A 27,216-nucleotide genomic window follows, 5' to 3' on the forward strand; every position below is an offset into this window, starting at 1 on the left:
CGACTTTGCTTAACGGACATCGAGGGGTGTGCTGCTCGCTACAAGTCATGTAAATGCGACTAAGTCGACCGCCCATGCACTGTTCAGCGCTGAATGTGTGTTACGTGTGCTGTGCTTGAAACGAGTGGTGCAGCCGTGCGTGCTCCCGTTTTGGTCTCATTAGCGGCTGTCGCGGGATTGTGGTGTGCTCCTTGCCTAGTATGAGGTTTACGATGCTAACACACAGCATGTTCACGTTTTTCCGTGCTGTATGTCATTTGCATGACGACCGAGTTGAAAACAAGGCATATGTCTGTGTTGTTTGCATTTGTGTATTGTAAATTACTTCCTATTGTGGAAGTTCTGGCAGTCTTACGCAAGGAGTGCGAACGCAAACATATAAACATATTGCTGTGTGTCTGAAATTTTGAATTTCCCATAATATCCTTTACGACTGATAAGCGGGCTACACAGCCTGTGTGAATCAGCTGCCTTTTGTTGCGACCCTCTTCCATGTGGTAAACTGATGCATGGTGCGCGTTTATTTCTCTACTGTTGTAAAAACCATTTGTTTATTCACCCAATACAAATGTGCTGCTTCTTCGCCGCAGTACATTATAGTTGCGCGCTGAAGGATACTAAAAGTGGGAGGGGACCGCTATCACCCACCATAGTATGTCCACTCAGGCGACCTGAGAGGCGGCGGTTGCGCGAGTGTATAATTAAAGAACTCTTTTTATGTCCAGTGACAGTGGCCCCTTTCCACTTTTAGTATGCTTCACCGCAGTACATAGGTGTATTGCGAAAAAGGTAATCTTAAAAAGCTCAATTATGCAACGTTTCTTTCGTAGCTTGCTACACTGCAATACAGGGGTGTAGCATCGTGCAGTAAAGCATACTAAGAGTGGAAAGGGCACATAGGTTTACTCATTTTTTTCAATTGCGATATAATTTGCAAGTGCATCTATGCTCTTGGTAAGCTTTATTGACAATTCTTTGTACATTACAAATTCATATTGCCGGGAAGCTTACTAAGGCACATTCGCCATGTTGTAATGCATTATTCACCTTCAATGCAGGAGCACAATGCGGATTCATGCCTATGCTTCTGGCTGGACTGCACGTGCTCTTTGAGAATTGATTCGTTGTTCATAAGTGCACTGGTACTTACTCCAAGCTGGAGGGCTGAAGTTCATACGGAAGCACAATGTTTATTAAGGGGACAAGATGTTGTCAAGGTGGTTATAGCACAGTTTTTTTCTTCCAGGTACCTTTTCTACTAGAAGCTTCTATTGCAGTGTTTCGAGCCTCTTTGAGCCAGCACATAGTGTATATAAAAATCGGACACCAATTGGGAACATCACCTATGCTCTCTGCAGTAAACTGCGCACAGGATAAGTTCCCCAGTTGAAAAACACAACAGGAAATTTTACCAGTCTGTTGTATTTTGGGACGTTGTTTCTGTAGTTCTGTTGTCTGTAGTTCTGTTGCCTGTAGTTCTGTTGCCTGTAGTTCTGTTGCCTGTAGTTCTGTTGCCTGTAGTTCTGTTGTCTGTAGTGTGACGTCCTGTAGTAGAAAGTTCTGTAGTTCTTGATCAATATTTAATTAAAAATTGACAGAGACGTCCGTAAGATTATGTAAATGTGTTAGCACAAAAAAGAAAAACATAAAAGTAAAAAAAAAATTCAAAAAAAACCGTCTTTGCCTAGGATTCGAACATGCGACCTCTCGATTCCCAGCCCGGCATCTTACCACTGCACCACCCCTGACATGCTCTTCGAGTGTACATTTTGGCCATGTGAATAGTACGACGTGCTGATGCGCTGATGTTTACATTTGCATTTTGAGAGCCAAGATCCGCTATCACTCCACCGCGACAAGTGCCGCATCTCTAGAAGAGCAAGAGTGTTCGTACCATCGACAAGTACATCGTGCAGTGCTAGAACATCGATTTTGATGTACGATGTCCATATTAAATAAGAAATTCAGAAATAGACAACGTTGACTTTTAGGGTTATTACTGCTAGTTTCGACAGTTGTCTCTCGTTCTTTACACTTTTGAGCGCGCATATAATTCGTGTGTTCAATGCAAAATAGCTACATAAACATTCGTGGATGAGAGTTCTTTCTGACAGCATACTGGCTTCTCACGGCAGCACTGTATCAGATTAATGAGACCCGAGCGAGACAGCTTTTCACGCAACTTTGTGGAACAACCGAAATCTTCTTTTCCGCTTCGCATAAGCTTGTGAAATATTCCTGGGAAATTAACTAATGTGTCAGTGTAACAGCACATGTAAGTCCACAGGCCTGTGTGCCACATCTTACAAAAAAAAACGGATACGCAGCCATTCCCGCAGATGGTATGATTTTGATCAGCGGCCGATTTTGAGGAGGCCGGTAGGGCGTTGCTGGTGCCGCGTCGTCACGGCACAATTATAACTATTCGCCACGTCGACTTTAATACCGGTGTCGGTGCCATCGGTGTCAGCATTGCCGGCTTCAGAGAAGTGCGATTGAATACCGCGCAGGAGAAAAGTACAGTGTACACTACCGATGCAAAAACATACAATTTTAAAGGACCGTGACGGGAAGCGCTTCTGTTGCGACTTCGGAACTCTTGGCCGTCGCGACCGAATGTTTCTGCTGCGACGTCAGAATTGGTGTCGTAACGTCGGAGTCGCTGTCAGGATATAAAGCTGTTGTTCCGACTTCAGAACTCTTGTTGTCGCGACAGAATGCTTCTGTTGCGAAATCAGAATTTCTGTCGTAACGTCAGAAATGTCTCCCAATTAAGAAATGTCAACAACTTCTGTCGTACAACAGAATTTCTGTAGTTGCGACAGGAATTCCTTTTGTCTTTTTCAACCGGGCACTACAGAAGCTTGTCGCATCACACAATTTCAGTGAACTTCTGTTGTGATCATTGGGTATATGTTGCGGCGATAGGTTCCCGTTGTGGAACAGTTCTCTGTAGTACAACAGAAGTTTGTCCATTACTTCAGGAACACTTCTGTTATGACAACTGGGGGCCTGTTGCAATGATAGGTTTCTGTCGTACAACAACATTTTTCTGTAGTACAACAGAAGTTGGTCGCATTACATCAGGAACACTTCTGTTGTGACAATTGGGGGCCTGTTGCCACAATAGGTTTCTGTAGTATTTCAACAGCTCTCTGTAGCACTACAGAAGTTTTTCGGGTTACTTCAGGAGTATTTCTGTTGGGACAACAGGGTGCCTGTAGTGATGACAATTTTTTCTGTAGTACTACAAAAATCTGTTGTAGAGCTTCAGCTTTCTGTTGTAACAACAGACATACGACAGACTGTACTTCTGTAGTAGCAACAACAAATGTCTGTTGTACATCAGAAAAGTCTGTCGCTCCATCAGGAATCTGTAGTTACTACAGAAAAATCCTGTTGTACAACAGAAATTTCTGTAGTACTACAAAAATCTGTTGTAGAGCTTCAGCTTTCTGTTGTAACAACAGACATACGACAGACTGTACTTCTGTAGTAGCAACAACAAATGTCTGTTGTACATCAGAAAAGTCTGTCGTTCCATCAGGAATCTGTAGTTACTACAGAAAAATCCTGTTGTACAACAGAAATTTCTGTAGTTGCGACAGGAATTCCTGTTGTCTTTTTCAACTGGGTCATGCCTATCTATAGAAAAAAAATGTAGCATGAGACAAAATAAAAGGGGGTGGGCTGCAGCAATACTAAGTGTTAAATGCTGCCTTATCCTTTTTGTTTTGTGCTTTTTATTATGGATCCCCCACAGTAACCATTAGATTGCCAGACGTGAGCTTGTTGGTCTCAGATCTCATGGTTGTTACTAAGAAAACAGTGTGATAAATAAATAAGGGCTTGGAGGCATCCTGTCACCTTGCTTATCTGATGGTGTTGCTTCATGAGCACCGTGAGCCTCCAGACCAACTAGAAAGGGAAATTTTTTGCAATCACTTCAGAACTGTATTGCAACCAAACGAACAGTGCCCTCAATGACAACTTTTGGACAGTAGAATGCTTGCACCCAGCAAAGCCTAAGAAGAAAGCATTCAGGATGTGCAAGTGGGCCTTTTGAAGCTGCATCATTGCTGAAGGGGCTTTGCCTGCTGCCTTCTTTGTGGATACACAAAGATGATTTCCTCTTTGAGAGGGATTGTTTCAGATGTCGTTACATGGCAACAATGCTGTGTGTATAGTAGCAGAGAAGCTTGTCTTTGGCCACTGTCAATAATATGTTCCTTTTCCAGTGCCCCCGTGGAAGTGCCTACTTTTTGGACACAAAGTGCTCTCCATGCATGAATTTTATTTTGTAAAGATTTCTATTATCTTTGCCTCAAGCTGGTCCTTGATGTTACCCAAGAAGGCATTGCGGAGTATGGCGATGCGCACTTACATATCAGTGCTAATGCCAGTGAAGCCAGATTAATAGAGCTGCCGTTTATTTCTGTCCACTCCATCTTCATCCAGTTACAATGAACAGTTCTTTGTCCAGACAGAAGGCATATGTAGTTGGCCTTGCATAGCCTGCGCACTAAGACTTGTTGACGTGCCTGAGAACCTTAGCAGTGTCTATATGCAAAAGCATTCTGATGTGTTAATGACTTTCTTCTCTTTATCACACTTTGCCTGATGAAGCCAGCAACTTGGTCAATTAGATGTTCAACAGGCTTCCCATTAGTTTTTCCAGCGTCTCCTTTACCAGGGTGCTGCTCATAGATATCTGTTTTCTTGACCTTGCACTGCACTTAAACCATGGCCACACCTGCTGAACCTATAGTATGCGAACAGAAAAGTGCTATACATCACGTTGCTCCAAACTCACGGCATGTGCTACAAGTCCTTGAGGAACACCCTCATTAATTTCCGCCCTATTCATACTGTATGAAGCTTCGCATGACAAGTGCGACAATTAACATCTGCTGGTTTTTCAGTGCTATTCCTGTCCAGCTTGCTGAAAGCTATCCCGAGTGTTTCAAAAGCAGGACTGCTGCCGGACAAGAAGTGCATAAAGCAAGGGCAGCTATAACCATATATGTCACACAAAATGAAGAAGGCCACTGAGTGTACAGGCGGTTTAATTCTTATCCAACAAGCTTGGTTCTCCCATTGCAAGTAAGTAAACCCAACTTGCCCCAAAGTAGTGGCCTGTGACAAACTATGTGCCAGATGCTGTGTCCACTGCAAAGCCGAAGATGTGTACAACATCCTGACACCCGCAGTGGCTTCTACACTGGGCAAACAGGCTACTATAAGAACGACCGCCTCTACTAATGTGCTAATAACATGAAAACGTGCAGAAATTTGGCTATTCATTGGGCGCAACTGCAGGTGCAAGCCACTCTTCCACCATATGTGTGTTGTTCACAGGAATTGGAGCTATACAAATGCAGACAAAAACAATGATGTTTGAAAGTAGTTGAGTTGAACTATATTCTGCACAAACAGTGCTACTTGCAGCACTGGTACCTTGTAACTACAATTCATGGCTGTCCCACCATGCAAAGGCACTATTCTTGAATTATTAACTTCTAATTATATTTATGGTGGCCATATATTGCAAGTACATATCCACATTGTGTGCAATATGGTTAAATTATGTCAACTATGATAGCCATTCCTAATCTGAGATGCAACAAAAGAACTAATATAGGCAACAAATTGTAATTCAAAAAGACAACCTGTGCACAGGATAAGTGACAGACTTCCTTTTATTGAACAAAAGTCGCATGTGTCACACGTCACCAGCAGTTGGTAGCGAACTTGCAAGCTTGGCAAAACTTAGCAAAATGCTACACTTATACTCAAATGTAAAACGGCCTATGACACAATAAATGACATTATATTGTACTGACTGAAAGGGCAAGACTCCATCCAAGAACACATTATGGCACCACATAATTGACATGGTGTAAAAGATGTTAACACGCCCTCCCCATAAAGAAAGAAACACTGAAAACATGCCTTAAAAGGCAATGTGCAGCGTCTGAAAGCAAAAAAAAACAACAACCCAAAAAAGGTTTAGCTAAGTCTTTCAATGATTAAAATTGTCAAACTGTCTTGTCACTTCTTAAGGAATCTGCATTGTGTACTAGGGTGTTCTGATAAGGCAGTTTCAGCAAGTGTATTGGAAAGCAGTGTTCCCAGTCTGTGTCCAATATTTTGAATTTAAAGAGGGTCAGGCTGCCTTTCAAAGATGTACATTTTAGTTTATAAAACAGAAAAAGGCAAGCAAAATTGCTGTGCTTTAGAAATTCACTTAAAGCAGTGCTCTTAAATTAAAGTATTAGCTTGCACAATGCCATTATAACAGCTTTCCACCTCTAACGTTATTTATCCCCGTTGTAAAAAGATGGGAATTTCTTTTTGAACAGAACTTTTTAAACTATATATAACAGGCAAACCAAATGCATCATAAAAGTGGCATTTCGCATCTGCAACAACTTCAATGTACTTGAAATTCAGCATATTGGGACATGGAGGAAGCCATAAAAATGCAATAACGGCCCGAGAGAGTACTCTGCAATTAGGTGAAGAAATTGGCACATACCTCCAACATTTATTGATATCTAGAGTGAACTTTAACTTCCAACACAATATAGGCTCTTTCGGGACTGTTTATGAAGTTTTGTGCCAGCGCACGTACGTTAAAAAACTATTCAGTGCTTTCACGCCGTGTCGATGTATGCCGAATTGCATTAACAGGACGTGACCAGCACAGTAATCGCAAGGGCATTTTGTTTCCATTTGAGGGCATCGCGCTGCGTATCATTAGTAGTAGTGGTGGAATACGACTCCATTTCACAGGTTCCAATCTTGTCGGCATGGGTTTCGCCCAGTGATCCTCGCAGCGTAAACTGTCGCACCGGCGTAGGTCCCGATTCCTATCAATCGGCAGGGCGGAGAGGGCGCTTCGATGGATGGGACGGAAAGTCGCGTCACCCTCGGCTCGCGACCGCGTCAGCACACAGTCACGCCAGTTTCACGTAGCCGCGTCTGCGTGCCAGCCACGACAAAAACGTTGGCCACGGCGTTGGCCACGACCACGGAGGAAGGAAACTAAGGAGAGGCCCTACCCCCTCCGCGCGCTAGGAGAAAAGTGTGGCGAAAATGACGTAGTAGGGTCTCATTTTTTTGCTGCTTTTTTATTTTTTTTTGCTGTATGGCCCCGCCTTTTGGGCCACAATGGCGGCGTTGTTCTGATTTTTTGAGCGCTCACACGTGTTGCTCTGGTAGGTTTCGTGCCGTGGCAAAGGCGCTGTGTGGGCGGGTTTGCGTTAGTCACCGTGTCTTGTTGCGCTGTGTTACCTGCACCGTGCTCTGCCGGATGTTGCACGAGCGCGCGCGCTCCACGCGCGAAACCACGCGCAACGCGGCGTGGTTTCGCGAAAGATGTAAATAAGAGAGGAGGGTGGCACAAAAGGCGGAGCATCGCCATGAGCAACGCCAACTTCCGGCTTCACTTTTGCTTCACAAAGAGTGACGTCAGGGCCTCTCCTTAGTTTCCTTCCTCCGTGGCCACGACCCACAACAAGCTACGCGAAACCGCTGGTGATGAGAGTACGTTGTTAGGCATTACGCCACGGCGCGTCCCCGCAGGCGGCAGCCAATAGCGTGGCGCTGCGGTTGCCATGCGTTGTCCCTTCCGGATTTTCCAAATACGCGCGCCGGCGAGGCGAAAAGCACGGAAATGTTCACGTGACGCCTGGTGGCGCCACTGCGTCTTTCACCTGGAGCCGCATTCCGTCCGCGCTTTCGAACAGGCGACGGCGTGTTTTGTTTTTTTTTATGCGTTGCATATTGCAATCACTCAGTTCAGCCCTTGGGCGCGGCCGGGCAGCCACCATTGACCTTGAGCGCAACCACGTGACGTGACGTCACGACATCCGGAGGAAAAGCTGGGCCCCAACTCGCGCGGTCGCGCGCGGCCGCAGCCACCACCTGACTCCCGCTCCTCCCGCTAGGGGCGCTGCGCCGGCGCGTGATGGCAGAATGGCTTTAGAATAGGTAGGCGTTTGGATGATAACTTGTTTGTTCTTACTCAGTGTATTGAAATATCAAAAGCAGAAAGCAGACCGTTGTATGTGGCCTTTTTGGACATTACAGGAGCATACGACAACGTAGACCGCAGCATTTTGTGGGATATTCTGGAAGGGGAAGGCTTAGGTAACGATTGTATACAGCTTTTGAGAGAGATTTACCTTGAAAATACTGTTTGCGTTGAATGGGAAGGGATGAGGAGCGCGGAGAAAGTTCATATCAACAAGGGACTGAGGCAGGGGTGCCCTTTATCCCCGCTGCTGTTTATGATGTACAGGTACGTTCAAAATATGTGCGAACACGGCGAAGCGTGGCCGCACTCCGCGGAGCGTCAGCGCATCCGGCGCGGTCGCGCATCGAAACAACGTGGCGCAGGCGCACAGGAGACTGGAGGCGGTGCTTCGTGTCGTCTGCTACAGCGCGGAAGCGCACCGTGCTTGCTTTGCTGGGAAGCGCACCTAAATGTGTGCTGGCAGCGCCCAGACGCGCCGAGATAGCATTGTCGCATTTTACTGACTGCAGCGCATTGTTGGTTTCGCATACGGCAACTCAGCAGCATGTGTTCGCAGTGGAGCATTCTCGGTTAAATGCAGGTGTTGTTTCAAATTTCTCAGCTCTTGTCTGGATTGGTTTATGCTGTTCGATGCCCAAAAGTGACTCACGCTATCGTAGATGTCGACGTAGTAGAGGGATCTAGATCATTCCGACCGCCAGCGATTCTTACCATGCACGGATATAGCGCAATTAAATGACCGTCTTTCCTTCCGCCTCACAAACACCTTCAGACTTCCTTCCGCCACCACTCACAGACTCACAGACCTTTCAGTCTGTGAGTGGTGGTGCTGGCTAACTCTCCCAGGGTTCTACTAGGACACATAAATACCCAAGAAAATGGATGGGAAAACGGCGCCGCGGTAGCTCAATTGGTAGAGCATCGCACGTGAAAGGCGAATGTTGTGGGTTTGTTTCCCACCTGCGGCAAGTTGTTTTTTCATCCACTTTAATTTGCATTAATTTATCGTTTATTTATTTCATTTATTAGGCACAGGTAATTTCCCCTATGTTGTCCTTGGTGTCAGTGTTTGTTGGCCTTCTTATGACAAACTCCTCGACTGTCACACCACTTTTATTACTGAGGCAGCATAAGAAATGAGCAAGAAATGAAAAAAAGTGACATCACTACCTTTAAAACTGACAGCTTGACGTTTGTCAGCCGATGAACACAAAGAATGGGCTGTGGATCATGCTTCATCCAAGATCATGAAGAATCATCCAAGAAATCATCCAAGAATCATGCACTAGTACAGAGCAGTCGCTTAGCTTGGCACCTATTTGCAGCAGCTTATCAGCCGCGCCAGCGGATGAGAGATTGCCGTGCCCAAGCTAACTCCCTCTGCCAATTGATACCCTTCCGTAGGACTGAACAACGCGCTGCAGTCAGTAAAATGCGACAATGCCATCTCGGCACGTCTGCGCGCTGCCAGCACACATTTAGGTGCGCTTCCCAGCAAAGCAAGCACGGTGCGCTTCCGCGCTGTAGCAGACGACACGAAGCACTGCCTCCAGTCTCCTGTGCGCCTGCGCCACATTGTTTCGATGCGCGACCGCGCCGGATGCGCTGACGCTCCGCGGAGCGCGGCCACGCTTCGCCGCGTTCGCACATATTATGAACGACCCTGTACATGGTGAGGATGGAGAGGGCGCTAGAAGGAAGTAATATCGGGTTTAATCTCTCATACAAACAGGCAGGTACAGTAATAGAGCAGCAACTCCCAGGTTTATTTTATGCGGACGACATTGTGTTGCTCGCAAACAAGCAAAGTGATTTGCAACGTCTGGCTAATATCTGTGGACAGGAAGGCAACAATTTAGGTTTGAAATTTAGTGTTAGAAAATCAGGTGTTATTGTATTCAATGAAAACAGTGAACAGACAGTGGATATACAGGGCCAAGAAATACCTCGGGTAACAGAATATAAATACCTTGGTATATGGATAAACGAAGGCAACGGATATATGGAAACACAGGAAAAAAACCATAAGAGTCAAGGGGAAGAGAAATGCAGCCATAATGAAGCACAGAGCGCTATGGGGATACAATAGGTACGAGGTCCTCCGAGGTATGTGGAAAGGTGTAATGGTTCCAGGACTCACTTTTGGAAATACGGTTGTTTGCTATAAATCAGGGGTACAATCAGGACTCCACGGGAACCAAAGGTCAGTGGGTCGCCTCGCATTGGGCGCTCACGGGAAGACTACAAATGAAGCTGTGCAAGGGGATATGGGCTGGACTAGTTTTGAAGTGAGGGAAGCTCGCAGTAAAATTGAGTATGAAGAACGGCTGAGGAATATGGAAGAAAGTAAATGGGCTGGGAGGGTGTTCAGGTATCTGTACAGGAAAAACATTGATTCACAGTGGAGGAAAAGAACTAGGAAGCTTATCAGCAAGTATGCGGCCTGTAGGGTGGACAACACAACAACTAAGGTCAAGCGGAAAGTCAGAGAAGCTGAATTAATCTCATGGGTGGCGGCAATGGAAAAGAAACCTGCAATGAGTAACTACTTAAGAGGAAAAAACGAAATCAGGAAAGAAACCATTTATGATAACTCAAAGGGAAGCTCATTACTTTTCGAAGCGAGATCAGGATGCCTTAGAACACGCACCTATAAAGCGAGATATAAGAAGGAAGAATAAGCATGTGCTTGCTGTGGTAAAGCTAGGGAAACTACTGAGCGTGTTTTATTAGAATGTGAAGACGTCTACCCAGCGGTTGATTTAGGCACCACCGGCCTCCTTGAAGCCCTTGGGTTCAGAGGGAGCAGTGGTAAAGCAAACATGTCCGCAATAGACATTAGTAAGAGGCGACTGGAGGATTGGTGGAAGAAAAGTAGGGAAACGACAAAAGACGGAGACGTACAAAAGCACAGTTCACAATAGGGGATCAGAAAATTTGGGCGTGGTAGTTCATAGTGTTTTTTTTTTCTTTTTTCATTGTTTAACCTAGGTAGAATATTAGGCAGCATAGTAGCAAGAGCTTGGTGACGCGACCCACCGCCCCGTTCCAAAGGGGGCGCTCATATAACATCCATCCATCCATCCACGTCACGGAGGAAAAGCTGGGCCCCAACTGGCGCGGTCGCGCGTGGCCGCATATAGCAGGCTAGCGTGCGACAGTGCTTCAAGGCATCGAAGCGAGCGAGCAGGAAGGGTATGCAGTTTGCTCAGTACTGGCTTCTGGAATGTATTTCGACGAAGCTCAATGGCACATGCTTGTACGACGAGATCGGCAAACACGAGGTCTTGGACTAGCCAAGCAAGACTGCACAAGGGATGTATTAACTCCTATACGTCGGCATTCGGCTTGAATATTACAGCAATGAATATTCTGAGAATGAAGGCGTCAGCTATGTCAGAATATCAAAAGCATGTAGGACTGCTTGTTGATGAGATCAAGCTCTCCAAGCACTTCAGCATTTCATCGTCCGGTCAAATTCAAGGCTTTGTCGGCCTTGGTGCCTTCACAAAGCCACAACAGAGGTATCAACAGTGCGACCATTTCATTTCATTTTATTACCTTAAAGACCCCTGGATAGGGTACTACATAAGGGGTGGGAATACATTAGTACATAATTTGCATAATACATAAGTGAACACGCAAACAACAACAAAAAACTGCATGTGCTAAAGGGTTACATACGTCAGCGCAAATACATAGAACTAAGTAATACAAACTAAGGTTGCACGAGCATATAAGTCTATTAACACAAGTCATTTCTATTGTGAAAAGTGCGCAGTGACACTCTCCACGAACGTAGAAGGGCAAATGATGGTTGAGATTTGGTGGAGCAGATTGTTCCAATCTGTAGCGGCATGGCAAAAGAATGAGGCGGAAAGGGTAACAGTGCGCATGCGAGGGCGGCCCACTTGAAAAGTGTGGCGTGTGCGATGAGATGTTCGGGCTGCGGGGAGGATATAGGGTGGCTGATTAAGCGAGCTGTGATAAAACTTATGGAAAAGTGAAAGGGTTCCAGTGCGCCGGCGCATACAAAGGGGAAGTAAATTCAATTCTTTCTTTAAGTAAGATATGCTCACGTCATATGAATAATTAGAATGGATGAACCTTGTGGCACGGTTTTGAAGGGCTTCGCGTTAATGAGATATGTTTGGTGCGGATTCCATATGGCGGATGCATATTCCAATTTCGGTCGGGCTATTGACTGGTAGGCCAGTAGTTTAACAGGTTTGGGGGCGCGTTTTAGATGACGCTTGAGAAAACCCAGCGATTTGTTAGCAGATGAAATGATGTTACTGACGTGTGTTCGCCAGAATAAGTCGTTAGATATAGTAACACCTAGGTTCTTGTAAGACTTCGCAGCACACACGGGAATGTTATTAATTATGCATTGGTAAGGAAATGGGTCGCGCCGACGAGAAAATACCATCAAGTTGTATTTCTTAGGATTAAGTTCCATCAACCACCGGTCGCACCATTGCTGTAAACAGTTAATGTCCTCCTGAAGTAAGTCTTGATTAGATGTGCTAGTAATTGTTCGATAAATGACGCAGTCGTCTGCGAACAAACGAACGTTGCAAGACACGTGCAGGGGTAGGTCATTAATGTATATTAAGAAGAGTAGGGGTCCAAGAACAGATCCTTGCGGTACACCGGAAATCACTGGTAGGTGGTTAGGTGCGCTGTTGTTAACTGTAACGAACTGAGATCTGTTTGTTAGGAACGCTTCAATCCATCGCAAAATGTCGGGGTGAAGGTTCGCAAGAGAAAGTTTTAGTAGCAGGCGTTGGTGCGGCACCTTGTCAAGTGCTTTTGCAAAATCTAGAAATATCGCGTCTGTTTGGAGGATAGAATCTAAGTTAGTGTGAATATCATGCAGGAAAACGGCCAGTTGTGTTTCGCAGGAAAAGCCTTTGCGGAACACATGCTGTGAAGAATGAAAGTATTTGTTCGAGTCGAGAAATTTCATGATTTCTGTGTACATGACGTGTTCCATGAGCTTACAGGGCACACTCGTTAATGAAATGGGGCGATAATTAAGCGGGCAATGCCTGTCACCTGATTTGTGGATGGCAACAACCTTCCCCACCTTCCAGTCATGTGGTACTTCACCAATTGAAAGTGACTGCGAGAATAGCATACAAAGAAACACCGCGGTGACGTGTTTAGTATTCTTTAACAGTTTCGAATTAATGTTATCCACGCCGGCTGACGATGTGAGTTTAACGTTGTCAATTAACGATGAGATACCATCTGGGGAAAATGTAATGGTTGGCATAACGCTTGTTTCGTTAGTACGCGAAGAAAAAGGGGACGTGGTAGGCTCTTCTGTAAATACCGAGACAAAAGCTGCATTAAAAAGGTTCGCGCACTCTACATCGTCGACCGTTTCACCACCTTCATTGGTAAGTGTTACACCGTGCCTTTCTTGAGAGTTTATCACCTGCCAGAATTTTTTCGTGTTATTGATCAAAAGTTTCCGAAGGTCATCACCAAAGAATGCATCTTTCGCCTTGCGAATCGCTGATAGGTATGCGCGTTCAGCAGTGTAGTATTTTTCCCACGTACACGTGTTCATCCTGCACTTTGCGGCACGACACATGCGCTTCTTTTTGTTTTCTAGTCTTTTTAACGAATTGTTAAACCATGGTTTTTGTTTATGTGTTCGAAAGGTGATTTTGGGTATAAACTGGTTCGCTAAGTTGTTTATTTTTTATTTGAATATCAGCCAAGTTTCATGAATGCTGCAGTTATGACACGTATTTTGGAAGGAAGGTAGACAATTCTGTAAATGTTCAGATATTGCATGATAATTTCCTTTGTCGTATAAGGGTATAGTTTTCTCCCGCTTCTCCCGCAGAGCTGGAGCAAAGCGAAAAGAAGCATGGATGACCATGTGGTCACTAATTTCTCTAAGATAGGTGATGGACGACAAACTGTCTGGACGGTTGACCAGTAGTAAATCTAATATGTTTGCAGTGTCTTGGGTGACGCGTGTTGGCTCCAATATGAGTTGTGTCAGATTGAAGTTGAGGCAAACGTCGAGAAAATCTCTCGATTCGGTTTGGCTTACCAGAGAGGGTGCTGTGTTGTGCCAATCAATGTCTGGTAAGTTAAAGTTTCCAAAAAGAAGAAGGTCGGCATTAGGATAGCGAGAGCAAACCGCATTTAGTGCATTGTTTAGATTACGAGCGAAGTCGGCGCTATTGCGAGGGGGCCTTAACATACACCTAAAATTATGGACTGTGGGGCGGCGTGGCATAGAACAAGCAGTATTTCTAATTCTGATGTGGTGTTAATGGCAGAGCACGATAACTGTTGACTAACAGCAATAAGCACACCTCCTCCTCTAGTCGCGGCACGATCTTTTCGAAAGACGCTGAAATTTGGCAAATCAGCCAACACTTCCGAGTCATAGATTTCGTTACAAAGCCACGTTTCCGTGAGTACAAGAATGTTGTTGTTGGACGACAGCACGAGGTTAGACACGTGTTCTCGTTTTGGAATGAAGCTTCGTATGTTAGTACAAATTATTGAAAGGGAAACATGCGCTATACTTTTCGTTCGAGGGGGATGGCTTGTTTTTTGATGATGCGATGACTGCTATATTTCTTTCACTGTTTACAATGTGTCATCGTATACGTAGTGCTTAGAACCAATGAAAACAGTTTTAAAGCGCAATGAAAATGGCACAGATTTTGCTTTCGCAAACGAAACAAGTTTCCTGCGGGCGTCCCTAACTGCCGGGGAAAAATCCTCACCCATGCTGAGATCAGTGCCCTTAAGTTTGCGCCCACTTGAGAGCACCGTTTCTTTTTTCTTATAATGATTAAACCTAATAATTAGTGGGCGCGGGTGATTAGCAGAATGGCAACCAACACGATGCGCTCGCTTTATGTCTTGAGGTTCAAGTGATACGTTGAGGTGGTCTGAGCATAGACGTAATTTTTTTTTTCTTCAAACGCGGCCGACGTTTCTGATGCTGCTGTATCAGGAAGGCCGTAAAACACAAGATTGTTTCGCCTTGAGTGATTCTCTGCATCGTCAACGCTGGCATTCAGAGTGTGAACAAGCTTTGCTGTTTGCTCAGTGTCTGTCCTTATGGTCTGTATCTCGATTTGCAATGGTAGTAGTTTCTGATAATGGCCCTCTAGATCCGCTAACCTTTTGCTTAAGTCAACGAGTGCAGCACTTGTAGCCGTACATTGGTTTTTAAGGCCCTGCATGTCGGCTATTATTGTGGTTTGGCCAGCGGACAGTTTTTTCAGTTCGGGAAGCACAGCATCAGTACCAGGACCAGGGTTCATTTCAATATCCCCTGACTGCAACAAAATAGATCTAATTACACTGAGACACTCACAAACAATATCAAAGCAGCACTGCGGGCTTGGAAGCTGCACCAGAAAGTAATTGCTAGTTCTCTTAGTATACAAGTAGTCTGGTTCACAAACCTGCATGATGAATAGAAGTGGGTTACTGGTGCGTGTTGTGGCACAGCCACCGAGCCCACAGAGCGCGGATGATGGAAGTGGTTCCTTTATAGCTTGCTCTGCAGTCGTTGTCAATGACGGCATGGCTCTCGGGAATTGCTCAAGCTTCCAGTTTTGAGTTGGTGGCGCATTTGGAGAGGCGGAATGACTGTCGACACGTATGCGCCAACTAGTCACATCAATCCCTGTGCGCAGATCTGGCGGTTCCCTCACGAGGCTCGCTGACATCACCATCGAGGGCAGCAGCACGCGTGCGACAGCGCAAAGGAAAACTTGCATGATGAATAGAAGTGGGTTACTGGTGCCTGTTGTGGCACAGCCACCGAGCATGTAATGATAATTCTGTTCGTGCCTGTTGTGGGGAAGTGGCGCCATAATATTTATGTATTTGCGACCACAGGAAATGTAAAAGGAAACATTTTGTTAAAAATAATAATTGAGGCCGACATTATTGTGGATAAAGCTTGCCTCTGTGTAGACCACATCACGTGTGATGGAGCCACGGGTATAGAGGGATGTGGAAGCTGGCTGGGGTGTCTGCATCATGAAAGAATGTTACCTGCAAAGTGAACCACCCACTTGATGCCGAGGGAAGCCTGCACTTCGTATCTGATTTTTCTCCTCTCATGAACTGCGTGAGGAATGGCCTCCTCAAGGCTGGATTTATTACTCCATGAAGAAGGGTATGTAGATAGCACTGTGATTTTAAAAAAAACGAAGCCTTAGCATAACTTCCTTTATTTACCTAAACCATAGGACAAACAGGATATGACGGTCACAGAAGGGACACTCTCCTACTGTCGTTTCTTCAGTGTCGTGGGCATTTCATTCCTTTATCACTGTAGGCAACAGTCAGGCCGATGATAATATGTTAAATCTTACATGGTTTTTATATTCCTGTCTGTCTATATTCCCTATTACTCACTTTTATTGCTCACTTTAATCTATTGCTCACTTTTAGGTGACAGTGCAACCCGTTGAAGAAGCACTTCTTCTGGACTCCCCTGACTGCACACTGAAGGTTATGCGAGGATCTACCGAAGCACATCTGAGCTCCAACTAATTTGAAAAAATGAGGGTATCTATGTCTGGCAACTTTTCGGAACGAATTTCCTGAGAGCCATATCTTTCTGCAAGAAAGCTGTTGAAAGAAAATGCGGCATAACAGTGGCCGCCGAAAAATTCTTCGAGTAAGTTGCAGTTATAATGCGACTGTACTCCAGTAAACCTATTTCAGCGTAGCTGAAGAGTATTTTTTTGTTCTTTTTTTGCAGGAAGATTAATAACAAGTTGATCAAAGCAATGACATCAAAGTTTCCTGCAGAAACTTTGACACCCACTTCGATTACTACTGCAGCTTTAGAGGAAGTTCTTCTTTATCTGAACAAATGGGAAGCTGGTAACGTTAACAGGGGTAGATTTCTGAGTGATTCCACAGCGACAGGACTGAGAGTCACTATTGCCAGTACATTGTCCCTCTTGAAGTACTTGAAAGAGAATGCAGGGTTCAAGTACTTGAAAACCGTTCGCCGACCCCGTAGGGCACATGTTCGGCATTATCCGTCAGTTCAGCGGCTGTAATGCCCATCCCTCTCGAGATCAGTTTCTTATCACAGTAAAGTGTTTGTCATTTTACAACTTGGCAAGGAGTGTGGAAGGTGCCAATGGCACCCCTGATATCATAAATGCACTTATGAGTGTGGACGACAAAACTCCCAACATTACTCCAAACAGTGCTGACGAGCTGCTGGCTCAAGAGCGATCAGAAGGAGCCGAAAACTCTCTAGCCACAGTAGAAGCTCCTCACGCTAGCCAATCATCATTAGTAATAGAGAACAGTGACTCCAGGATAATATACTACGTTGCAGGCTACGTAGCAAGAAATTGCGTCCAGAAACTTAACTCGATCCTGTTCAGGTGAGCATGTAATCGTGAGGCGAACAGAAGCCAGAGCACACTTGCTGCCCTCAGAGTACACTGAGCAGGGTGATTGGGGCGGACTTTTGTATCCATCACAAAATTTATACTCATTCATTGAAGCTCTCGAGAATATATTCAGGAATGCTACAGTGTTTCAGAGTTTCGCACGAACAGCATCTGCGATGCTGTGGCTCTTGTCAAAAGTAATTTTCTCTCCTCCAGTGGTGTTGGATGTGACCTTCCCAAAAAGGAAGTAAGCATGAGAATTGTCTCGATCTATGTCGTGACGCGACTCCACTTTTTAGTAAAATGTATGAACAGCTCGATAAACGCAAAGCGACAGAGAGCTAAGCACATTAAGCTCAGACGGATGACCTAGGCGCCCGGTTTTGTTTTGACGGCTGTTTTGTGACAGAGTGCCTACGTCCCCAATACCGAGCATACCGTTCATACCGAGCAGCCATACGTAGCTCCGTAAGCTTTCCTGTAGCCGGGTTTGTGCCTGAAATGTCGCTGCTCGGAATTTTCGAGTCAAAAGTGTCTGTGCACTGTAAAAAAACTATTTGCTCTCATTTTGTTAAAACTGTGAGCGATGAAAGCATTCAGGAGTCAAGCATGAGCTTAGACCTATCGCGCTGTTCGAATGAGTGCGGCGAACAAGTGCACACCGCGCGCTGCGGCCAGCTGCGGTTCAAGGGAAATAAACCTGAAAGGATCTGCAGCGCCGCCTGTAGGTTTTCCGTCCAAACGGCCTTGGCGCGCGAATGGCCTTCGTCCCACTGCCCCAATCTAGTCCACTATACTCGCACATAGAGCATACGACGTGCGGCGACGGTGTTATCGCCCTTGGACTGTATACGGAAGATCACGACGACGCTGACGACGACAGCAAAAATGCACCTAGAGTGTCCATATCATCGAGAATAAAAAAAACAGCGCGCAGATCCCAGGCCCTGTCGGAATCGATGTTATGCGAAGCAGTGTGCGGGAGTCTACCAAGCTAACGAAAGGGCCATGAGAGCACCAAGGCGTAAGCGGCTGTTTCATAACCTACATGACACGCATGTCGTGACATCCATGTCACGACGTATCATATATGTTCGTCTTACACTCTTGTCATAGTGTGCTAGTTTCGGTATATACCAAGCTAACGAAACGACCATGAGGGCACCAAGACAAGCCAGATAGATACTGTCAAAGTGGCAAATGTTCGCCATGAAATGCTTCGCATTTCAAAAACCACTGAAGCCGTATTCTGGGCTCACCAGCACTATGACTTCTTGAGAACAATGACAGAGCGACTTGGAAGTGAATAGTATTAGAAAAATTCGAACCCGACTGCCGTAAGCTAGCTTTAGACACAAGGGCCTAACTGGGTGGAGATAGAATTTCATTAAACGGGGTCATCTACTCAAGCCAGTTTGCAGCTCAGCAAACCAAACTCCCGCGCGAGCAGCAACAAATCGTAATTCTGGTCACCGCGCACAAGGTCAAAGAGACACGGCGCTTGTTGAAACCTTTGCATTGCAATTCAATTATGAGCCTCTTGAGAATCGCGCCGCATCCGCCGCTGACGATAAAAACACAAAGGCGCGCGGCAGATTAAAGCAGCGTGTCAACATTACGCTGCGCCGAGCACGAATTCGCGCGCAACAGGACGCAAGAATGAGACGATTAACTTGGTCTCACGTCGCACGCTCTCCGCGCAGCTTGTCAGCAGCCAGCTTGTGCACATGGCTCGCCGAGTCCGCTTGGATCCACCCGTCTCGCGAAGGAAGGGTTGCACCCGCGCCTATTGAAAGCGGTCGCGTGCAAAGAGTCTTATCCACAGTGGTAGTATGCACTTTATTTTCATTAGCAAATTAAGGACCGTGCGTGTTTCACTTGACGGAACAGCGTGTAGGCACAGGAATGTTTGCGTCGAAGGAGCTGTTTGAAATCCCCACGGAACGCGCGCGTCAACGGGACACCACGAGTGCCAAGTGCTCGCAGCATTGACGCTGTGCAAACAAAGGACCAGAAGGGCTCAGAGCGAGCAGGGCATTGCGGGTGTGCGCTTCGTCCTGCTGGCGCCTGCACTCGCCAAAGCCACTTCTATCGGCTTAGAACGAGCAGTGATGACGCGTCGTCTTGACATCACACGAGCTTCTTGTCGACCTAGAAACTCCTTGCTGAAGGAATTACGGTCACTGACCAAGTCTGATGAATATATCCTTGCTGGCTACTTGACTGTCACTGCACGAGGGAGTCCTTTCCCGTTCTCGGGACGCAGACATTGCGGCCCCTTGCCAACACTGTGATGTTCCCCGAGTCGTCCCGTTTGTGCAATATTTATTTATTTATTTATTTATTTTACCCTCAGGGCCGAAGCATTACAGAGGGGAGTGGGTAGAGAATAAACACAGTGCATAGTAACATATTATTAACAAAATAATAATGAACATAATAAACATAATGTCACAAAGCATGCTAAGGTATGGTAAATACTAATTATACAATGTTAGCTAGGGCATGTTTAAATCGGGTATTATCATTAATGGAAACAATGTCGGAAGAAAGGTGATTCCAATCTTGTGAAGTTCGAGGTAAAAAAGAGTAAAGAAAGGTTTTAGTATGACATGGCTCGATACCAACCTTAAAGCGATGGTCAACACGGTTAGATATATAATGTGGCTGAAGAATGAATTCGTCACGGAGGGTAGGGTGATAGTAAAGCCGATGGCAAAAGTTCAAGCGATAATTTTTTCGGCGGGATGCTAGGGATGGAAGCGATATATCAGATTTCATAGAAGTTATACTAGCAGTGCGGTTATAACAGGAACAGATGAAGCGAGTAGAGCGATTCTGCACCATTTCTAGTGAGGCAACCAAATTGTTAATGCTTGGATCCCAGACTGGAGTGGCGTATTCTAATTTAGATCGAATGAGTGTTTTATATAATAAGAGCTTTAAAGACGAAAGGGCAGCAGAAAAGTTACGGCGTAAGTAACCTAACATGCGGTTAGCGTTGTTAATTATCTTCTCAATATGCAGAGACCAACTTAGATTAGAAGTGATATGAACGCCTAAATACTTATAGGAGGAAACCGCGGTTAAAGGAGAGTTCTTTAGGTAATATGGAACAGGACTACTGGATGCGCGAGAGATACGCATCACTTTACATTTGTTAATATTTAATTCCATTAGCCAAGTATTGCACCAGTGAGATATAGAATTTAAATCTGACTGGAGAATGTTAACATCGTTATCAGTAACTATTTCACGGAAAATAACGCAGTTGTCAGCGAAAAGATGAATATTAGAAGAAACTAAAGAAGGAAGGTCATTAATGAAAATGAGAAAAAGAAGGGGGCCTAATACGGATCCTTGTGGAACTCCAGATTGAACAGGACATTGGTTAGAAGAAAGTTCGTTGGCTACAACAAATTGGGAACGATTTGAAAGGAAATCTTTGATCCACAAATAAAGACTATTATCGATATTAAGTTGACTAAGTTTATGAAAAAGAAGTATGTGGGAGACCTTGTCGAATGCTTTAGAAAAATCTAAGTAAATACAGTCAGCTAACGAAGAACGATCAAGAATGCGCTGCAGTTTATGAGTAAATGATATGAGCTGCGTTTCACACGAAAATGATTTCCGGAAGCCATATTGAGCTGGTGAGAAAAAGGAGTTAGATTCCAGAAAGGCGCCAAGGTTCGAGTATATAATATGTTCTAAGAGTTTGCAGCATGTGCTAGTAATGGAAATGGGTCGATAATTACATGGTGAACTTTTGTTGCCCGATTTGAATATAGGAATCACCTTCCCAACTTTCCATTGGGTTGGAAGAGTTGACGTGTCAAGTGATTGCTGAAATATTTTTGTTAGTATGACTGAGCTGTAGACACAAGTATTTTTAAGAAATTTGCAATCAATAGAATCATAACCAGGGGAGGAATGGTGCTCTGAGTTATTGATGAGTTTCATAATTCCAGCCGTGTCAACAATAATGGGAGGCATGAATGGGTAACTGTAACGAGAAGTGTCTGGAAGATTAGTATTTGTAGCTACGGAAAAATTTCTTGAGAAGGTGTCATCAAGAGTAGTAGCACATTGGTTAGGTGGGACGGGGTTGCCAGCTGTGTCCACCAAGGCAATGGAGTTATCAAGACAGGGGTTAATCATACGCCAAAACTTTCGAACATTAGAATTCAGAAGTTCGGGTAAGGTATTCGACATGAAGTTATCTTTAGCTTCCTTTAATGCTGCAATGTAAGTATCAGATGCAGTTTTATAGGCCGTCCAGCGTGAGTTTGAGGATGATAATTTGGCCAAGCGATACAGACGTTTCTTTCGATTAGAAAGCCGTTTGATATGGGAGTTATACCATGGTGTTCGAGGATTAGACGTGATAATACGAACAGGGATGTATTTTTCAATTAATTTGTTTACTTTTGTTGAAAACATGTCTCAGTTACGTTGAATAGAACGTTCATCAAAGTTAGTCAGAAATTTGTTAGTGAAATCTGCTAATTCTTTGTTGATTGCCTCAAAATTAGCTCTAGCATAGTCACGAATTGTCTTGCGTATTTTGCTGTTTCTTGGAACGTGTGCATCAATGGAAAAGAAAAGTAACGAGTGGTCGCTTATGCCTGGTAAATAAGAAATACTAGAAACAAGGTCAGGTCTAGTTGTAAGGATTAGATCAAGGGTGTTGGCTGAGACAGGCGTGATTCTAGTAGCTTGAGTGGTTAACTGCGATAATGAAAACGTAGAACATAGTTCTAAAAAATCGCGAGCTTGAGAGGAAAATGGTTACATAGCAGCTGGTTATGTGTTCCACATTATGTTAGGAAAGTTAAAGTCGCCGATTAAAAATATGGGAGATAAAGGAAAACGTGAGAAAATATCATTAATACTGTCATGAAGTTCCGTGACAAAAGAATCAGTGTATGTGGGAGGAAGGTAACAAATGCCAATGACTATATTTTGATGGTCAATTATTAAATACACCCAGATGATTTCTAGGTTAGTGTTGACGTCAATGCACGATGATAAAAAATCTTTAGAGACAGCGACGAGCACACCGCCACCACGGCGCGTATCTCTGTCACAACGATAAATACAGAAACGGTTTGCATCTTGGAAGATTTCCACATCTTGAACGTTATCATGCAGCCAGGCCTCGGTCAGTGCAATGATATGAGCAGAAAGTGTGTCTATTGCGGATGATAAGGAGTTATATTTGTTTAGTACGCTTCTTGCATTAGTAAAAAGGACAGTTACACGAGAACAGCTTAAGTGCCCATCACCCCTCGCGCTTTCCTAGCTTGTAGTGCCGGGGTTAGGTGCAGTAACAGCAGGCCTTCCACGTAGCTCGATTTCGTCTACCTTGTCGGAGGCAGGATTATACATGAAGCATTTTTTGTTTAAAAACATTTTGTTGTAACGCAGCTGGGACGAGGACGATTGTGGTTGGCTACGAGCACATTCCTTTAGTTTCTTTTTAGCTACGCGGGTTCCGGGTGAAAAGTCCTGACTGATGGATATGTTATTTGTTTTGAATTGCTCTCGCAGTGATAACACCTTTTCCTTAATCTTAAAGTTGGAAAACTTAGCAATAATGGGAAGCGGCTTGGCAGGAGTGATTGAACCTAACCGGTGAGCACGCTGGATGAAATCGGCAGAAAATGAGGGAAGTGCTGAAATTATTGCATCTGTTAACTTTTTTTCAGTGTCATTCCAAGATTCTTTGGAATCGAGAAGGCCATAGAAAATTAGGTTGTCGCGACGTGACCGGTCTTCCATTTCGTCAAATCGTGACTGAAATGTGTATTTGTGCGAGGATAAATCTTGGATTTCTTCAGTAAGGCAAGACATTTTTTGTGACAGGTCTTGAGCCTGTTTAGCCTGTTGTCCCAAAGTGTCCAAGCGATTCTGAAATGCCGCAAGTTTGGCTACAATGCTTTTTTGTCCGTTTATAATTGCTTTAATATCAGCGGCAAGTTCTGCGTGAGTTTTACTTGATTGCAAAGAGCGCGCATGAATTTCCTTTAGAAACTGGAAGATAATTGGCATTTGCTGTTTGGGATCATCAGGCAAGCTTTCCATGTCGAGAAGCGATTCGGAGCGGGTGGTTGGACCAGGATTAAGCTCGACGTCTCCCGCACGTATCAATAAGCAAAACGTAGAAAAGCATTCAGATAAAGTCTCCAGTAATTCAAGTTTCCGCCTTCCGGTGGACAGTGGGCAGGGCAGCAGCAAAAGAGACCGGTTGTCACTTCTATAGGGTTTAGTTGGCAAGTAGGAACTAACCTCCGCAAGAAGGCAGGACGGTTTCAGCATGGTATTCGGTGCGCTGCTGCCTGGCCCACTGGCCACCATCGATGATGCGAAGCCGTTTATAGCCGTCCGTGCAGTCACGTGGCCCACGGGGAAGGTCACGAGTGTCGGAGAGCATATGAAAATCTCTATGATATGGCAGTGGTCATCAGGAAGAGATAGAGGCCAGATCAGATCACTGTTGTAGTTGGCATGCCATTCACCCGGTGCAGGTGAAAGCGATGAAACTTGTGTTGACAGGCAGACAGCAAGAACCTGCGCAAGAAGGCAGGACGGTTTCAGCATGGTATTCGGTGCGCTGCTGCCTGGCCCACTCATAATAGATGCGCAGCGCTATCCCGACTGTCCGCAATTTTCTTTGGAGCATGGCGTTCTAACGCTCAGAAGAAGCAAATGTGAAGCTCTTATTCATCAATCAAAGCGCTTCAAATCGTCCAACTCGTTCGTCGAAAACGCCAAACTCCTTTGGTGCCCGTCGTCTGCTCCGCACATCCCGTCATCCGTGACGCACGGAAACCCGCGCAGAATGAATACGTGCCGCAGAATCGCCTGACGACTGCACGATAATGCATCGGTTCCTTTTCAACTTCGTGTTCGGCGAGGGTTGCGAGCAGTACATGCAAAACACTATCCTTCCCTTTGCACCTCTTCTCGCCATCGCACCCTGTCAGCCTTCAGATGCTGGGAACAAGGGGGGGACACCGTATGCCATCCCAAGATGTTTAATAAAGACAGGTTTTCGACTTCTCTCACTGCAACAAGAGGCAGGATGTGTCCCTCTTAGAAACGGAATGACTCGTTCCAAGGCGCCAACGAGCTATTTCAGGCGAATAAGCTTTCTTTCCTTACTAACCCGGCGTCTTTCGCGTTTTTTCGCTCGTTCGCTTCTCGTCCGATAAGCAGGCTAGTCATGTCCTAAAAGAACGAAAGAGTAGCGCCAGTGAGCGCACCTGTGTTCAGCTTAACGAATAAAATCATAACATAAAACATGAACCAAATTAAATGGTTTATTGGATTTTCAGAATTATCTGCCGTTTGGTCTACCTTATTCTGGGGCGATTGATTATCTACCGTTGGGTATGTTCTTGGAAAATTCTGCAGAATGAGTGTGTTCTACTGTAGCACACGGGTTACAGAATCCTAAGGTGTATTCAGAGTTGTGTGTGCTGTGCATACCTTCCGCCACTATTCTTCCTTCAACCGGCATATTATACATCACCTTCGCCCTCGTAAAATCACTACGTCGACGTCTCACGCTGTGCGTATCCTGCTTTTCTGGACACAACGGTTTAGTTCGCGTGAGTGCCACCACGTGGCGTACTGATCTTAAACTTTTCAAACTTCCCGCCGTGACGCGTGATGATGTTAACCAAACAAAAATTTTAAAAATAAAAGCTATCCCTGCGCATTGAACTTCGCCACAATGCTTGTCCCGCCGGCGTTTTCAGTGTTCTTGAAAAAGCGTATTCGCTCGTCGCCTGGAAATTACTCGTCATCCTAAGAGCGTTTAGTCGCGACGAGCAATGGTTGATTCTGGGCTTGTGATGCGGTTCTTTTTTTTTCTATTTTCTTGTTCTTTTCTTTTCCTGTTCCTTTTTTTTCATTCTACGGAGCAGAGAAGCTAGTCTAACCGTCAGAAGCACTTCGAGGCAGCCTTTCTTCAGTCGGCACACATTGTTATCGTCCGAACATCGCACAGCGTCTACTAGAGACGCCGTCATGGAAAGATTTTGATTTTCCTCTATTGAATTCGTTAAGGGGCACACAATTATTTCACTAGCGACATTGCAATGCGCACTCATGGGCTACCGCCGCAGCTGCAAATCTAGATGTGCTGAAGTATTAAGACATATAGATGTATATGTTGGTTTTTCCCCTTGACACAAAAGTTATGACACAAGAGTTGAGCAAACTGTCCCTGTGTCGTCGCGGGGTGTGAGATTGGGCTAGTTGGTATTCCTTGCTAAAATGACTAGCGCAAGAGTGGACACCGGACACTAAAGAGGCGACAAGGATAAGCGCAAACTTCCAACTGGGCGCTTGTCCTTGTAGCGTCTTTAGTGTCCCCTGTCCCCTCTTGCGCTAGTCACTTCAGTCTGTGTCGTCGTCTGTTAGCATGCTATGGCCGTAGCTGCTCGCAATATTACGTCACATTTACTGGCCACCAGGCCAGGTACACCCTTGGGCATGACATATACAGTACTTGCAGTTAGTTTCCAAAATAGTTTCCTATGGCGGTTATCCACGTGCGTGAAGCATGACGCCATTTAAAATTATTCTTCAGTAATATATGCGGGATTTGTATGTTCTCCACATTCTCTACCATGTTGCCGTTCTGCCTTTATAATATAGCCGCAATGTAGACTAGCAGCTACCGAACGCCTTAAAGGCTGTCCACATACTCAAAGACCTCACGCACAACTCCTGACACTTAATTGTATTCAAGAGTTGTGCGACTGCCCAGGACATCCTTAACGAATGTTACATAACACATTATGAGGTTTTACTTGTCAAAACCACGACTTCATTATGAGGCACGCCGTAGTGGAGGATTCGGGAATAATTTAGACCACTTGAAAATTTCTAACATGCGCCTAACCCTAAGTACGCGGGTTTTCGCATTTGACACCCACTGAAATACGACTGCCGTGGTTGGGATTCGATTCCGAGACCTCGTGATTAGCAGCTAAAACCTAATAAAAATGGCTGTGGCTTAGCTAAGGTTAAGCCCAGGATGCGAAGCATACTAGCCTTTATTTTAGTTGTTGAACCACTGTTTAGCCTGGTGAACTGCTGTTGCTTGGCTATATTTGGTTCGGCTAGACGAAGAAACAACTCATGCGTTACTCTGCTTCGCCTTGAAGAGTGGAACGCGAAAGCGTTCCCGTCGACCCGCCAAGGGGTGTATAAGACAATGGGCTACGGCGCAGCGACTACGCGCCCCGCATTGGACGCGGTGAGCGTCGAGCAACGCAGCGTTCGGCGCGGCAACGAAATGTGCGCCTGAGGAAGCGACGCACGCCTGAGCCTTAGAAACAGCTCGTTTCTAAGGCAACACCGCGTTCACTAGAGGCGCTTTTGTACCGCTTTGAAGCATCGTACTCATGGCTCAGTGGTAGCGTCTCCGTCTCACACTCCGGAGACCCTCGTTCGATTCCCACCCAGCCCATCTTGCAAGAGTTGAGCCAAAGCTACCTAGAAACAAGCGCAGCTGCTTATATACCGCCGCGACGCCGCGAGTGACGGCGTGAGTTGGAGCCCCGTTTCTCCTCTGTCGTGACGTCACGGTGTCACGTGGTATGGCATGGGGTCAAAGGTCATTGAAGGCGACACCGCCGCGCCTGAGGAGCCGGGTTGAGCTCTCGTAATATGCTTCGCATAAAAGCTAAACAACTACGGAGGGCAAGGAATGTTGGCAGTAGGAGGAAGGTGACAGCCGGC

The 27,216-nt window shown here is 45.4% G+C and overlaps 1 protein-coding gene across 1 annotated transcript in view; it reads right to left on the minus strand.

The window, feature by feature from the left end:
• Positions 1 to 27,216, minus strand: part of LOC135916686 (uncharacterized) — a 293,712-nt gene that overhangs the window by 12,482 nt on the left and 254,014 nt on the right. The window contains exon 3 of the mRNA XM_070539477.1: positions 23,422 to 24,030. Within this exon, the coding sequence (XP_070395578.1) occupies positions 23,422 to 24,030 (609 nt within the window). The remainder of the gene's footprint in view (positions 1 to 23,421; positions 24,031 to 27,216) is intronic.

This window comes from Dermacentor albipictus, chromosome 5, assembly GCF_038994185.2.
Source record: "Dermacentor albipictus isolate Rhodes 1998 colony chromosome 5, USDA_Dalb.pri_finalv2, whole genome shotgun sequence".
Taxonomy (NCBI): Eukaryota; Metazoa; Arthropoda; class Arachnida; order Ixodida; family Ixodidae; genus Dermacentor; species Dermacentor albipictus.